This window comes from Lolium perenne, chromosome 6, assembly GCF_019359855.2.
Source record: "Lolium perenne isolate Kyuss_39 chromosome 6, Kyuss_2.0, whole genome shotgun sequence".
NCBI lineage: Eukaryota > Viridiplantae > Streptophyta > Magnoliopsida > Poales > Poaceae > Lolium > Lolium perenne.
Window position 1 is genome coordinate 57166841 of NC_067249.2, and position 15312 is coordinate 57182152.

Genomic DNA, 15312 nt, shown 5'->3' on the forward strand with positions numbered 1-15312 from the left:
GTACTAGTTCTGGAAATTAATGTTCCACCTTATGCGTTGTGTTGTCTTATATATATGGCACTCAATTATGTATAAATGATTATTTTTAAAACAATACCCTCAGAAGGGCCTGACTTATATTGAAAGTTTGAACGGTGTTACATAAAGGACATGACATACAAAGGAACCTGATGTAGGTATGATACATGTCTAGATGATTCAAGGTGATCGATGTTTAGCCGCCTTCTTGCATTGCATCGTTCTGATATGGTTGTCCCACAACCTTAGGGCATTCCGGATGTCGTTAGACCTGAGGAGACACCGATGATTTTTTTATATGTCGTTGGTTGACATGGGCTGTTTGGTCGATGACTAGGTCGAGTTCTTTGGTTGGAGGATAGGATTTGGCGAAAACTTTGTAGGTCCTTAGATGGGTTTCGTTTCCCTTCTTGGAAGCGTTGTTTGAATCCCCTTCCTGTGTCTTCTCGACTATTGCTAGGTTGTATGGCTGATGTAGATCCCTGTGGGTGGCAGTGTTGATGATGTAGAGGTTTGTTGGTGAAGGCAGCTTCGACGATGCTTCCATGCAATAGTAGATGACTCTCCTTCACCGAGATCAAGCAATCTCCTTTAGTCCAGTGCGTCTAGTCTTGCTTGTATCCTTTTCCCTCTCTGGTATTCTGTAATTTTAGAAGGTTGATGACTTTCCGTTAATTTAAAATCGGGCTCACGAACGTCCTTCTTTGGTGCTCACGGTTTTGCCACGGCAAATGATCCGTCCGTTCACTGCATCTACCGTCCACTCCACTCTACTTTTTCTCCTCACGGTCGACCAAACCAAGAGAAACTTCGTGATCGATTGAGTCCGAATCCCTTTTCACGGAAACAGAAAAGGAATCAAAAGCAAAGCCCGTGCATGAGATCCGGATCCCGTATAAATATCGCTGGCCTCGCGACGCCGCCCTCCGCCCGTGTTCTTCCCTCCACCGGCCAACCATACCATAGCCTCCTTCCTTTTCTCCCTCACGAGAAAGCGCATCGATCACAGACACAGGGAGAAGATTCGTCTGTGATTTCCTTTAACCATGGATCGTCGACCGACCCCGTCCGATCCACGAGACGTCAGGGAGCCAAATTAGCTGATCTAGGTAGGGTTCGTCGATCGAATTCCGTATCGTGATTTTCGCCTGATCGATCGAGCTAGCGGCGCGATGGGGTCGAGGGAGAAGTCGAAGCAGCGGGGAGGAGGAGGGGGGTGCTCGCCGAGGTCGAGGAAGGGGGAGTTCCCGATCAACGCGGAGGACTATGAGCTGCTCGAGCCCGTCGGCGACGGCGCCACGGCCGTCGTGCGCCGCGCCCGATGCCTCCCGCTCGGCGGCGAGGTCGTCGCCATCAAGATCATGAACATGACGCTCCGGTCAGAGGCCGACGTGGTAGGTGATGTCCCCCAGTCAAATCAATCGATCAATTCCCCATTTCACGATCCTTAATCGATCACGTCCTGCTCGATCAGAACAATGCCACGGAGGAGGTCAAGACCATGATCCTGACGGATCACCCCAACCTCCTCGGCGCCTACTGCACGTTCTTGGTAGACGCAAACCTCTGGATCGTCATGCCCTACATGGCCGGGGGCTCCTGCTTCCACCTCCTCAAATCCTCCTTCCCCAAAGGGTTCGAGGAGGAGAGGTTCATAGCCTTTGTGCTCCGCGAGACCTTGAGAGGCCTGGAGTACCTGCACGCCAAAGGCCACATACACCGGGATGTCAAGGTAATGGTTTTTCTTTGGACGAAAATAAAACGCTCTTATCAGAACTTTCATACTACTGAATTTCAGAACCCTGTGTTCTTGTCAGAATTTTGCTCTCTGAAACTTACACAGAATGTTTCCACGTTTGTTTGCCACATAAACACAGGCCGGCAACATACTGCTTGATCAGTACAAAGGAGTGAAGCTTGGAGATTTTGGAATCAGTGCTAGTGTTTACGACTCCATGATCAACAGGAACGGCAAAAGGCACACGCTTGTCGGAACGCCTTGCTGGTAATCACAAACAAGTGTACTGTAACAGTTTTAGCACATCGCAAATGTTGGGGCAGCGCATTCGACTAATTTAGTATTTTGTTTCTTCTTTAAGGATGGCACCTGAAGTGATGGAACAAAAGGAATACGATTTCAAGTATACATTTTTATCTTACTTCTATAATCTTCAGTTGAGCACGTCTTGATAAAAAAAAATTAACTGAACATACAAATAACAATCACACAGGGCAGATATTTGGTCTTTCGGAATTACTGCACTAGAACTTGCTAATGGACATGCTCCTTTTTCTAGTCAACCTCCAGCAAAGGTATTAGTTATACCTGGATCTATTTTACACTATATTATGTTTGTGAGAAGTTACTGACGAGGTTAGACATGTAGGTGTTTCTCATGACGTTGCAGCATGCTCCTCCGTCGCTTCATAACACCAAGGATAAGAAGTTCTCAAACGTACTAATCTCGACATGGTCTTTTAAATACACCACCACACACATACGTGTGTCCATACCAATTCACTGCTACTTCCTCTGCAGGCCTTTAAGCGAATGATTGGTGCCTGTTTAATAAAAGATCCATCCAAGAGGCCAACTGCACAAATGTTACTGGAACTTCCATTCTTCAAAAGAGTGAAGTCTGAGGATAATTATGTAAAATGCATGCTAAATAAAGTGCCATCTTTGGTTGCTCGGATGCAAACTATAAAGGTATAGAACTTTAATTTCCCTTCTCTATTTACCACTTTATAATATGCATGCATATATAGTGTAATATGGTGTCAATTGTTTTGAGCAGGAAAATGAAGCAAAGTTGCAAGCAGAGAAGAAGCAGAATGATAAAATCAAAGAGAAGACATCAAATGTTTGTATTTCTAAAAATTTACTTATATAGCCAAGATTAGTAAAAAATCACATTTGTAGTGATCTTCATTTGGGGCTCTAATAAATCCTAATTACGGTAGTATTTTGAATGTGCCATCCAATAATTATAGGATTTATTTTGTTCTCAAATTTGTGATCAGGACGAGTACTGGAGAGGGGTTAGTCACTGGGACTTCGATATCGAAGACTTAAAAGCACAAGCTAAGTTGGTATGAACTGAATTATGATTTTTTTAATTAAAATATTTTTCTACATTTAATTTAACAAAAAAAATGTATGTTTCATTTCTAGTACTCAGAAGAGAATGACAGTGATGAAGAGGAGTACCTGCGTTTTCTATTTGAACTTGATACCGTGGACGAAACTGTTCCGCTCCAAGATGTTCATCCACAGAATCATTCAAATGGTGACGAGAAGGTAAATATAGTCTTGCATATGTTAGCATATAGTTAACATGTCTGTGTTATAATACCACCTAATTAACATGTAACATTCTTCTTTCAGATTGTAGGTAATGAAATGGAAGAAAAACCAACCTCAACAGCTCCAATCCCGATACCTCAAAGGTTGGGATGTTTAACTTAATTTTTTAATATAATCACATTCCCTTCGTTGTGAAATCTATGGTGTATTTGACTATCCAAGTTCAAGTGTTGATCGTCAATTGCGTGTAAAGCCATAAGAAGGTACTTTTGCATGTGAAATATGGGCATGTGGATATCAATTTGTGAAATACACATATAATTGATTCTTGGAAAAATACGCAATGTATTTATGAATGGAGGGAAGATATTTTTCTACTAGTGTTAGACATATTTTGTCTTTCAATACTATCTTTAGATTAAAAGTGGGTTCTTCTACTTATTTTTGGGCTTCATTGCTACTAATCTCTTTTTGTGCCAAACATGCATTTCAAAATGTTTTTGTATTACAAATATTAGGTTTAGTTGGCGATCTTAATTTTTTTGGCCAATGCCACATAATAAGTAGCACCGTGAGAGGTCAACATACGCTCATACATAGCAGTACTAATATAATTATACTGGTAAATAAGTATGGCGTACTCTTGTATTTGTTATGCTAGTTGTATTTGTATACGAAAAACAAATTGTTCATGTAGGCTCATAACAATCCATTGATTTTATTTGTTTATATTATAAAAGAACTTGATCATATAATGCTATTATATGCATCAATTTGATTTTTTAATGCATGAACTTGATCATCTAATGCTACTTTATGCGTGCATGTGCACTTCATCAATTTTAATACAACAAAAGCATAAGATTGCACATATTATTCTAACCTTAGGGTTTTCTACCAGTGCGAAACAGCTTGAGAATGGTGCCTCTAATGGCCTTGTGCGTCATGAATCATTTGAAAAGCAGTCAAAAGTTCCCGCAAGGCAACTTTTAAGAGCAGGCATGTTCATGAACTTATTTACCCTCCAATTGGTTATAAATAGGATGTGCAAAGACCATTTTAACTCAACATTTTATTACATTCTAATTGACTGCTAATTTTTTCATACCTTTTCATTTATGTAATATTTAGTTGTCTTTTTTTTCCAAGCTTACATATACCAGATAAGTAAGAACTATTTATTTTGTGCAGTTTCCAACGCTACAGGTGTTGATGAATATCTCGGAAAATCTTCCATTCAAAAGGGTCGCTTTAAAGTAACAACAGAAGAAACGGTATGATTCTTTCTATATAAATTTGTGTAGATAATTAGATGGTTGTAAGCTATATAAACTGACTTAGGTTGGCACTGTCATTTCTGTTAATTTTCTAAATTCACTGTATGGTATGTTTTCAAGAAATAGTATCATGCAATTTCTTGTTTATTGTGCATTATCTCAGTGCTACTTACTATGTGGGCTTAATTGCCCTATTCGCACAAAGATTTTGTTTTTAATATGTTGTTTTAACTACCTATCACTAACTGCCTTACAATAAATCAATTACTTTCTCTTTGTCGTACCTATTCTGGATAAACTGTCTACTTCATATCTTAGTGTTCACACTTTAGAATCTTGCTCCTGCAACTTTATAATCTCGCCCGTTTTTGCATTGCCTAGATGATAATCTAGGCCCATATTTTGGAACTGAAACATATTTGTACATTTTTATGCCATTGCTGCACTTATGGTCATCCTGGCGGATCTAGGACTACACAGTAGGGTGTGCCACACTTTAGGTGCAAAATTGATCAATTCCGATTATAAACTTGACAAACTCGAGATATTGGTTTAAAATCTATCAAAGTTAAACTGTAAATATTTTAATATGGCCTTAGCATCTAAATTTGAAATATGCTTTAAGCAGCTATTCAGTTTGCCTTAGTGTAAACATACAGTGTATAATGCATAGTTATATATTTAATTTTGGAGCGAGTACCATGGCCCAATGGCACCCGCCCCTAGATACGCCGCCCCTGTTCGTAGGTTATGTGTGCGACATATGTAATTCTTCGGTTATTCATTTCACTGATTACTCATACACCATTATTTTTACGATGCAGCAGGAAGCATCTACACCAACGGTGAAAGATTTACTCCAACAAATTGCTACTTTAGAGAGGCAGTATGTTTACAACTTTTATATTCTTCTCAGTTGGAAGTAAAACTTATTCTATATGACCTTTCCTAATTCCTGTTATATATCCTTCATAGGCTCCATCTTAGCCAAGAGGAGATTGCCAGGCTTAAAGAAAAGGGTAATTAGATTGATCTGCCGAAGTGCTTATATTTGAACTTTACCGTGCCTCCTCATGTTGTCGGCCGGAGGCAAAAGAAGTAGTGGCACGCGTTCACAACAATATCAACATAGCACTCTAGAAGCGTAATAGTTATAGTAGCTAGGGAAGAGTTATAGCTTGTGTAGATCTTACCGTCATAAGAATGTAGCAAGTTTATCGGAGCATGTTCTTGAAGCATTTGTCACTTCATTAGAGATTCCTAGTGCAGCATGCCTCTTCTCCGGATGTAGCTTCATTTTTATTTCAGATATAGATGTCATTTTTACGAGCGGTTCACTGCCGTAGTGGATGGTGTATGATGTTACAGTGAAGAATATATCCTTAGATCATTGACTAGATTGTATTTATCAGCTTGTGACTGCATAATTTCCTCGGTTCTCTTGAGAGCATGCAAGAGAAGTATATCCTTTTCTTTTCTTAGAGTACACAAACTGTACCACGCTACAGTGTTCGATGTGACTATGAAAGCAGAAAGGAAGTATACTCATATGCTTATTACACATTTCTATGCAATCCCGCAGTTATTGAGCTTTAAAAGAAAATTGTGCTCCATCCCTCTCTTCCAAAAGAGTAAAATGCAACCACGGTGCCGAAACTTGGAGCGCCAAATTGATACGGTCACCTAGGTTTTGGAACAGACGGTTTACTTTGTGTTTCTTTTTTACTGGAATACGGTAGGGCAAACCCCTACAAGTTTACTTTGTGTGGATATAGCTTTCACGAAACAATTAATGTGTCCGAAATTTGAAATTTCTTCAACTTGGTTACCTCATCATAATTCTCCAGCAAACAACAAACGGCGGTTAGGGGCCGCAGTCTGTAGATGATCCTTTGTTGGGGGCATTCTCTATCCTTGTCTACTAGTACTGCAACATGGCCTTCGGTTGTCGGGTGTATCTAGATTATGGCAACTAGGTTTTCACCTCTCATTTTATGGTGAATTACCAAAGATTATCCTTTTGTTTTGACCAAAGAGTACCCAAAAAACACAAAAGTGGTGGATGTACGGATAACTGTGCAAAACCTTGACAACGAGAAAAACCATATAGCAACTAGGCCTAAGACACAACCCAGCAAATGCAACTGGAGGCATCGATGCTCACGGGTCTAGGTCTAAGCAATCATCCTCCCCAAACACAACCGGGACCAGAGTCGGGCATGTAAATTTTGAGATCATTGGCATATTCCTCGAAGTTCAAGTGTCATCATGGTCATTACCGCTGTTGCCGGGTCAAAGCTTTGTCTCGATCTATAATACACCACATCACCGCCGATCGAACCAAACCTTTGGGGAAGAGGTTTGGCAACCACAACCACCTTGGACCCCATGGGCCAACCAAAACCCTCTAGACATTGTTGCGTGGGGTCTAGATAAGATGGATAACACTTTTGAGAAGAAGCGTCGAAGGAGGAAGAAGTGGTTGTTAGTTGGTACCAACCTTTGATGTGACAAGGTTTTCATCCAAAAGTAAATTCATCTCTCAATCCTTGTAGGAGGGACTGAGCACGAAATGCCAATGTTTATGACAACAATAGATGCAGTGGAAAGAACAAGTTGGCTAGGACTCGAGTCGCCACAACCATTTTGCTAGGAAGAATTACAAAAGTAAACTCTTCACCCCATTGAGCCGAAGGAGTGTGGGCGACTCCCCATCACAGTGTCAGATGTGTAGTGTTTGTTAAAGTACAAGACATACATCACTTTCATGAAGCATCTCGAGGGCGTCGCGTTGGTTGTGAAGTGACCAGCGGCTAACCCTAGGCTCCTCGCGTCGCGCCCGCGCGCGACCGAGGGCCTCCCCTGGCGGCGCCTCCCGTAGTCCACCTCCCCTCCCCTCGCCGCCGCCGGGCAAAGCCCGCGCGGCGGCGGCGGCGGCGAGGCCCCTCTTCTCCCTCGCGGGGAGGTGGCGGCGTGGGCCCCGGCGGCCGGCGCGGGCGTCGCGTTGGTTGGTGGGCGCGGCGGCGTGGCTCCTTCCGGCAGCGGCGCGGAGACACCAAGGTCGGGCGCGCTCGCGGCGGCAGCTCCCCGGAGCAGCCTTGGCGGCGGGCGGCGCGAGCTTCGCGCGCGGGAAGATCTGGGGGAGGAAGCGGGCGTCATTCCCGTGGCGGTCCGGCGTGGGCAGAGTTGGCATCTTCGACGGCGGTGGTGTTGCGGCCGCCAGATCTTGCCGCCGCGGTGAGCTACTACAGCGAGGCGAGCAGCGTTCGAGCAGCGCGGCCGCGGACAGGGGTCTCCGGCCGCCTCGATCCCCTGGGCCAGGGCTGGGCCCAGGCCCTTGCAAGCCCATCGCCCTCCACCTCCCGATCTGGCCTCGATCGCAGCAGGGGGCTGCACGTCGCCGGTCGGCGGCTGAGGATGTGTGGCCGGTGGACAGGGGTCTCCGGCCGCCGCGACTTCGGGTTGGGGCAGGGCCTGTGGCCCTGGCATGCAATTCGTCTCCTCCCCTCCAGATCGGGCGACGCTTGATGGTAATCTGTCGCAGTTCGAGGGTTGGTTCTCACCTGACGGGTTCTGGTGGCTCTGCGGCGGTCCGTTTGCTCGAGCGCCTTCTGGCCGTTGGGCGGTGTTTCATGGTGGTTGTGCTTTGTTTTTCTCCTTCAGTCTGATGGCATGCAGGGTTTGGAATCCGGGGCGGTGGCCCTGGATGGTGGGAGTCTTCCTGGTTGCCGGGCGAGCCAGAGGCTCTAGTGCTGGCCGGTGTTCATGGTCGCGTGGGCGGCGTGACACTGGCGAGCTGCACGGTGTGGCGGCGGTCTGTTTGTCGTTCCGGCGACGGTCAGTACCCTGTGTAGCTGGTTGGGAGCATATGCTGAGGGGAAACCCTTGCCCTCATGGGCCACGACGGCGGCGTCCATGGACGTCGTCCCCTTCTTGAAGGCGTCGATGTGGCTGCTCCCGGCTTGTCTACATGCTCCGGGTGAAAACCTAAGGTCTTCGGACCGGGCGGTGGCGGCGCTCTTGCGTCGTGTTCTTCTTGAAGACGCCGCCTTGGAGCTCACCCTGTTCGGTTCCCTGCAGTTGGTGTAGCGGAGTGGCGGTGCCTCGGCGTTGGTCCTTCGTTCTGCTGGCTGCGGCAAAGCTTGCTCCTTGTTCTGCACCCTCGGCGCTTCTCTGCTGGCCTCTACCAGTTCGTGTTTGTCAGAGACAGTGTGTGGGCGATGGCGCTCGGCTCTCGGAGGCATTGCCTGCGTAGGTTGTAGTAGTCTCGACGTTGTGCATAGCCTGTTGATGTGCCCGCGCTCTCGGGTGAGCCCCGGCCCAACATCTTTGCCCGTCTTGCTAGTGCTCAGCGGCTTCGGCTTTGCCTCCTTAGTAGTAGCGTCCTGGTTACCACTTTTGGTAGTCCTATCTTTGTGTGAGTGTGCGGTTCTTTCGTGTAAGCTGGGTTCAACACTTTGTATCTTGTCGTCGTTAAGAGCGTTATTAATTTAACATCGGGCCTGAGGCCTTTTATCTAAAAAACATCACTTTCATAGCCACACACACACACACGCCACATGTTTGCGCATCCTCACTAAAACCCACTTTGGACATACAATGGGCATGGCTTAGGTAAAGTCAGGAATTTTTCTATGCCAGGCAGGGAGGAGACCCGAGACACATAGTTGCATGATTTGCATCCAATCAATGAATCAAGGGACAGTTGCCCAAAATCTTGACCGCAAGCCTAATCCCTTTGGGTTCCAAAGGTTACTACACACACTTTCAAAACTCGGAAAAACATATTTGTAAGTAGTGTAATATCATGAAAATAGTAGCACATGAATGTTGAGTTGATACTTTACCCATTGCAAATGTTCGTAAAAAAATACGACAGCTTGCTGTGTTTTTCAGAAAGGAAAAGACAGAGTAGAATTGTAGACCCTTAGTTTTCAGGTTGTTCTGGATCATGTCCTCTGGTTGGACTGTGGATCAACTACTCGAAAACGTGTGACATCCCTGCGGTTGGGCCACATCGGCGTTGTTCTGCGCGAAAACGACCGCGCCGTAGCCCAAAACTCGTGCCGACGGGATCAGCGCGCAATCTGGGCCACCCGGCGCGAGCACGCGACGCGCTGATTTCGCGGCCCTCCACCAGCACCACCACCACCACCACCTCCACGCCGGCATTCCCGGACGGCCACCGCACCGCTCCCCACGGCCTCGCCCCGTACTTAACCCCAGCCATGGGCGGGTCCCGGGCCCTTTCCCTCTCTTCCCTCTGCGCCGCCGCCGCCGCCTCCAGGTCGCCGCTCCTCTCCTCCCACCACCGCGCGCGGCACCTCCGCCCCCGCCTCGCCGCCGCCATGTCCTCCTCCTCCTCATCCCCCGCCCCGGCTCCCGGCGCGGCCCCCGCCGCGCCCTCGGCGTCCTCCGCCATCGACTTCCTCACGCTCTGCTACCGCCTCAAGGTGAGTGCTAACTTCCTGCCCCGCCTACGTTCTAGTCTCTGCTTCCGTTGACGATTGACCTCGCGCGATGCGATGGGGTGGGCTGTAGACGACGAAGAGGGCGGGCTGGGTGAGGCGCGGCTTGCAGGGGCCCGAGTCCGTGGCCGACCACATGTACCGGATGGGAGTCATGGCGCTCGTCGCCGCCGACCTTCCACCAGGCGTCAACCGCGACAGGTGTGTACGCGTGTGTGGAAATCCACCCATTCCCTCCCTCCTCATTCTAGCATCATCTGTTTCCTATCGTGTTTCTAAGTCTCCGTGTTCTACAGGTGCGTGAAGATGGCCATTGTGCATGACATAGCCGAAGGTAATCCCCCCCCCCCCGGATGAATCCTTCCCTTGTTATCAACAGCTTGCAACTCTGCGAATGTTGGAATTAGGGTGTTCATGTTTTGTACAAAACTGTAAATGCATTCCACTTCCCATTTTGTGAAGTACCCGTGGTTACAATTGCTTATTATCAGTAGTATGCACACTGGCACATACCTACAAATGTGCTGCCCTTTCCACTGCGCAAAATACCTGCCGTAAGAATTTCTCATCAACCCGCTGCCTGGTTCGGTTAACTCATCCCATCCATTTCAATGTCCAGCTATTGTTGGCGATATCACCCCTGCTGATGGCGTGCCCAAGGAAGAGAAGAGCCGTAGGGAGAAGGAAGCTCTGGACCAGATGTGCGCGTTGCTCGGTGGAGGTTCAAGAGGTTGATATTTTAAAAAGCAAAACAACATCTAATGCCTTGAATCATTAGGATGGCTCCATTGCATTATCAATTGATAGAACATACATTTCATCATGTGATCATTCTCAAGAATGCATTGCGTTGTGATCCAACTATAAACTGCTGAAATTTCATAGTGAGCGTAAATAATTCTATGCGGAAGAGAATGAAATACGGCCATCTTTCATTTGTTTTCATGCCCAATTCCTGTAAACGCCTGTGATATAGATTCAGCTTCTGATCTTTGTTACTCTAGATTCCATATTTATCATGTTGCCTCTGTTTCTTAAATAGGGTAGTTTACCATTGAACATTGGTGTGCATTACTGCAATCAGACTATGAAATCAGTAGCAAGTTGCAATGTTTTGTAACTTAAAACTACTCACCATTTGTAATTTCTATTCAACTGTTCTAATACGAGATAAAAAAGTGATATCGAGCAGACTGATTTTTTTTTCCGCATCGTTCTACTCTGTTCTTGTACTTGTACTTTTGATATCTAGTGGAGATTCCGTTGTCTCATGCTGTTCCTTTTCAGCCGATGAAATTCGTGAACTGTGGATGGAGTACGAGGACAATGCCACTTTGGAAGCGAAGGTTGTCAAAGATTTTGACAAGGTATAAATTTGCCTAGCTACTTGTAATTTGTATCCTTTAAATCATTGCATTTTCTACTATTGTACCTGCAAGTGTTATGCACTGGTACTCTCAATGGTAGTGGGTTGACAAGAAGCAATATGCCGCTCTTGAAGGTAGTTGCTACTGTTATGACAACCTGTACTGGAACTGGCATTGCTGTAGCTTCAAGTTACTTTAACTTAGTTTGGTCAGAGTTTACAATGTAGCAATCAAATAGGACCTTAGGAGTTAGTGACATTTATCTTTTGATATAATGTTCTTTCGTTACTAAAATTTTGTTTTCTTTTGTGTCCTGTTTTCAGGTTGAGATGATACTTCAAGCACTGGAGTACGAAAAAGGTAAGCTAATACTGATACAGTGCCCAGTCGTTCATGAATGTTTTGTTGTACTCAACATGTCAGCATTAGTTTTTCCTCATGTGCGATACCCACAAACTACAGACTATTAAATGGCTTTAACTTAGTACTCTTCTCGATTTTGAATAATCATCGAGGAAATGTGGCTTGAGTAGCAAGTGTCAGATTTTTTGCTTCATTTTATCTTCGATTCTGAGCATTAGGTGACATACACTGGGTATGTGAAGTAATGTACAGAATACATGCCTAACTCACTAGAAGCTTCTGCTCCTTCTGTTTATAGTAGTGTGCTAACACATATGTTTTGTTCTGGATTTTTTCAGAGCAAGGACGGGACCTAGAAGAGTTCTTCCAATCAACAGCAGGTTTGCCTTCCTATTTAGCCCTTCCATTAGATTTTGCTGCTCAATTTGTCTAAACTGTGTAGACTGTCTTCCCCCCTATACACAATACATTTCTGTGAGATTTTCTAAAATCTAAAATAGGGATAAGAAATTTAACGTCTCTTGAATTCATGTTATTAGGAGTTGATAATTGATATGTCTTCCTTCTTACACTTTGGCACAGATTTTCAATGTGTTTCACTCATGGGATTCTGATACCAGCCCACGAAAAATTCCACTTATTTCCCTGATTAATTTCTTAATTAATATGCAGGGAAATTTCAAACAGATGTTGGAAAAGCATGGGCAGCGGAGATCGCGTCAAGAAGAAAGTGAAGTTACTAATCAAATGACAACTCACAAGCCCTATCGGTGCTTCTTTTTTCAGACACAACAGTCGGCATCGAATCTGTATCGAATTTCACTTTCAGAGCCTTTCTTAGCCCTGAGACTCGCCGGAAATTCCAAACGTTAAAAGCCCCAGATCAGCCAGCCGTATTGCTTCAGGGTGTTGCTTTTTACTTGTAGCTGTCCTGCCTTGCCTGAATCCACCACCAAGCTGTAGGACCAGCCTGCTTGTTGTGATGTAAAATCAATTAACTCATTGACACGAATACACTGTAACTCATGAGTTTCCTTGTTTCGATAATTTGCTAGCGGTATCTGAGACCCATGATGTACTATCGGTATCTCCAATCATTTGTGATTGGTTCATTATTTAGGCATATGGTAGGTAAATTTCATTATATGGTACATTGGCCCAATGAGAGCTGAAACCAGTTGGTAAGCTAAGCTTTGTCCTGGTTGGATACTCATGGTTCGAGGTGGGTGCACGGAACAACGATCACGATGTAGTAGCAGAGAAATGACAGTATCAATCAGATACAACTTATGATGACCATAAGTCCATAATTCATAAGTGAGATACTTGAACCATTTGAAAGAAAGCCAAGGCGAAGCGAATTGACAGGATCAATCAGATACAGCCATACAGTTACTAGAAACAACTGCCAAGATATTTGTTAGATTATGCTCTTCAGATATATCTAGTCACTTGAGGAAATTAAAAATAACACGCACACGCACACTCATACATGTAATGCGTCTATACAGAATAACTCGTGCAGGAGTTCAAATTATTTTCTCAAGAAATGACATTTTATCCTATATTTTATTGTTTTAACATTTTAGGGTATTCAATCTAGCTAAAATTATGTAAGTGATAATGTGTCTAAAGATGAAACTAAAAGTTATTACAAAAATATTTTAAATTGCTTGTGTAGTACAAGTATATTAATTGATAATAATATTATAAATGTATAATAAAGTACACTATTGTGGCGCAATAAAGTTATATGTAATAAAAATATAAAAGTTTAGTATAAATACTAGTAGGGTCGTGCTCTCATGTGTGCTGCGATGGGACTAAGGTGAAAGAGTGGGGTACACAAATGTATGTGAGATTAATCAAGAATTAATAGGGGAGATGAAAGAGTACTAACTCCTGAGGCGAAGGTGAAATGTCACTTTGCTAACATCTACGACAAATTGATGGCACAAAATTGTATAGGCAGGGTCGATTAATGCAGCGGTGAAATGTCACTTCAGATTAATCTTGCCATTTACGAACCATTTGTGAAATGTCGCTGTTGAGATTATAAGAAATAGGATCTATTCAACGAAGAGGACGAGGATCCGCTTTCCCCTTACATGCCTGACACACTATCTCGTCGGAGATGTGTGAGAGAGTGATATCACGGGGAAGACTTAGGTAGGATCAAGTCTTAGATAGGATCTATGAGATTAATTTTTTTGCAAAGACAAAACATGTTCAAAAATTCTGAAAAAAAATGACAACACACATCTATGTTATATATGCAATGCCAAAAATTTGCAACTTCAAATTCGACATACACTTAGAGAGACAAAAAAGATAAATCTGGGTGTGAATAGTGTGAAATACTATTCAACTAGATCTGACACTATTCACAACAGAATTTGTCTTTTTTGTTTCTCCAAGTGTAGATTATATTTTGAGCTGAAATTTCTTGGAGTTGTAAATACAACCTATATGCATGTTGCTAATTATTTTCAGATTTTTTCGCATAGCCAAAGTATGATTTCTCTAAGTTGATCCTATGATCCTACCTAATGGGGAGATCCTATACAAGTCTCTCCCGTGATATCACAACGATTGTTGTTGCCCCACTACATCCATATTGGAAAGAGTGCAGTTAGAGAGGGAGGTTTAGTTTTTTTAGGGTTGGAGAAATTACACATACGTCAATTTTTTTTTGTTTAGTTTCGTTTGTTGCCGATTTGGGTCAGCTCACGCTTCTGCTCGTGCCTTTCTAGTCATCACACACACGCTCATTTGCATCATCATTTTTTATGTGTGAAATGTGTTAGATGTGGATGTTCTTAGAGTTATTTCGGGTGTCATTTGGGTTTATCATAGGCGGACAAAGTTATGTTTGATGTTTTGTCAACCTATGATGACCTTAATTTGAAAGTGAGATATTTTTATGGACGCTTTATTACTTCAAAAAGTTTAAGCATTACACTGGCCTTTGCCTCGTACATTAGATTTACACAACCATATCAATCCACAAATTACAAACAAAAATAAAACTGAAGTTCTTGATGAGTACTCAAGAATGAAACCAAAAGAGTCTAAAGCAGTAGGACCAATCTGCAGACCATTCTGCCATCCATGTTGGAAAAAAATACCCCTCATCGTATCCTCCAACCGTGTAGATATCTTTGTGGTCACGATGCTTCACATGTTGTAGAGGAAACCACAAACAGAGCGCAGCTGCACACCGGTAGATGACCTGCATAAGAGAATCATTTTTATTGTTAATTTTTTGTCATTTCTACATAGCCAGAGCGACCTAATAATGACAATCACTCTCATCCTAATAAGTATCTTAAACCTAGGATCCACACCATTGATCCAATTGTTGAATATATGCCCAACTCTAAGTGATGTGTATAAGGTAGAAACTATCTGGATGGCTGGTTATATAGATCTAGCAAATTTACACTGGAATAATAAGTTTTTTATAGTCTCGCCATGGTGACAAAAGACACACGTTTTACTTTCCTTTCCTT

The 15312-nt window shown here is 43.8% G+C and overlaps 2 protein-coding genes across 3 annotated transcripts; both read left to right on the top strand.

Annotated features, from left to right (window-relative positions):
- Nucleotides 1-922: 922 nt before the first annotated feature.
- LOC127308071 (serine/threonine-protein kinase BLUS1) lies at nucleotides 923-6010 on the top strand. Of its 2 annotated transcripts, none has more exons than XM_051338841.2 (15): nucleotides 923-1412; nucleotides 1493-1750; nucleotides 1896-2023; nucleotides 2118-2159; nucleotides 2250-2331; nucleotides 2406-2474; nucleotides 2558-2728; nucleotides 2817-2882; nucleotides 3043-3111; nucleotides 3194-3319; nucleotides 3407-3468; nucleotides 4227-4324; nucleotides 4517-4599; nucleotides 5430-5488; nucleotides 5578-6010. In XM_051338841.2, exons 1-15 carry the CDS (start codon nucleotides 1191-1193, stop codon nucleotides 5627-5629), a joined length of 1587 nt encoding a protein of 528 aa, XP_051194801.1. In that variant the 5' UTR covers nucleotides 923-1190; the 3' UTR covers nucleotides 5630-6010. The 2 variants fall into 2 exon arrangements, with proteins under 2 accessions (XP_051194801.1, XP_051194800.1); XM_051338840.2 differs by having other exon boundaries at nucleotides 925-1412; nucleotides 5427-5488.
- Nucleotides 6011-9679: 3669 nt separating this feature from the next.
- On the top strand, nucleotides 9680-12871 carry LOC127308072 (uncharacterized). The gene is made up of 8 exons (XM_051338842.2): nucleotides 9680-10055; nucleotides 10144-10271; nucleotides 10367-10404; nucleotides 10690-10800; nucleotides 11358-11437; nucleotides 11761-11797; nucleotides 12139-12180; nucleotides 12473-12871. Exons 1-8 carry the CDS (start codon nucleotides 9831-9833, stop codon nucleotides 12532-12534), a joined length of 723 nt encoding a protein of 240 aa, XP_051194802.1. The 5' UTR covers nucleotides 9680-9830; the 3' UTR covers nucleotides 12535-12871.
- The last annotated feature ends 2441 nt before the right edge of the window (nucleotides 12872-15312 follow it).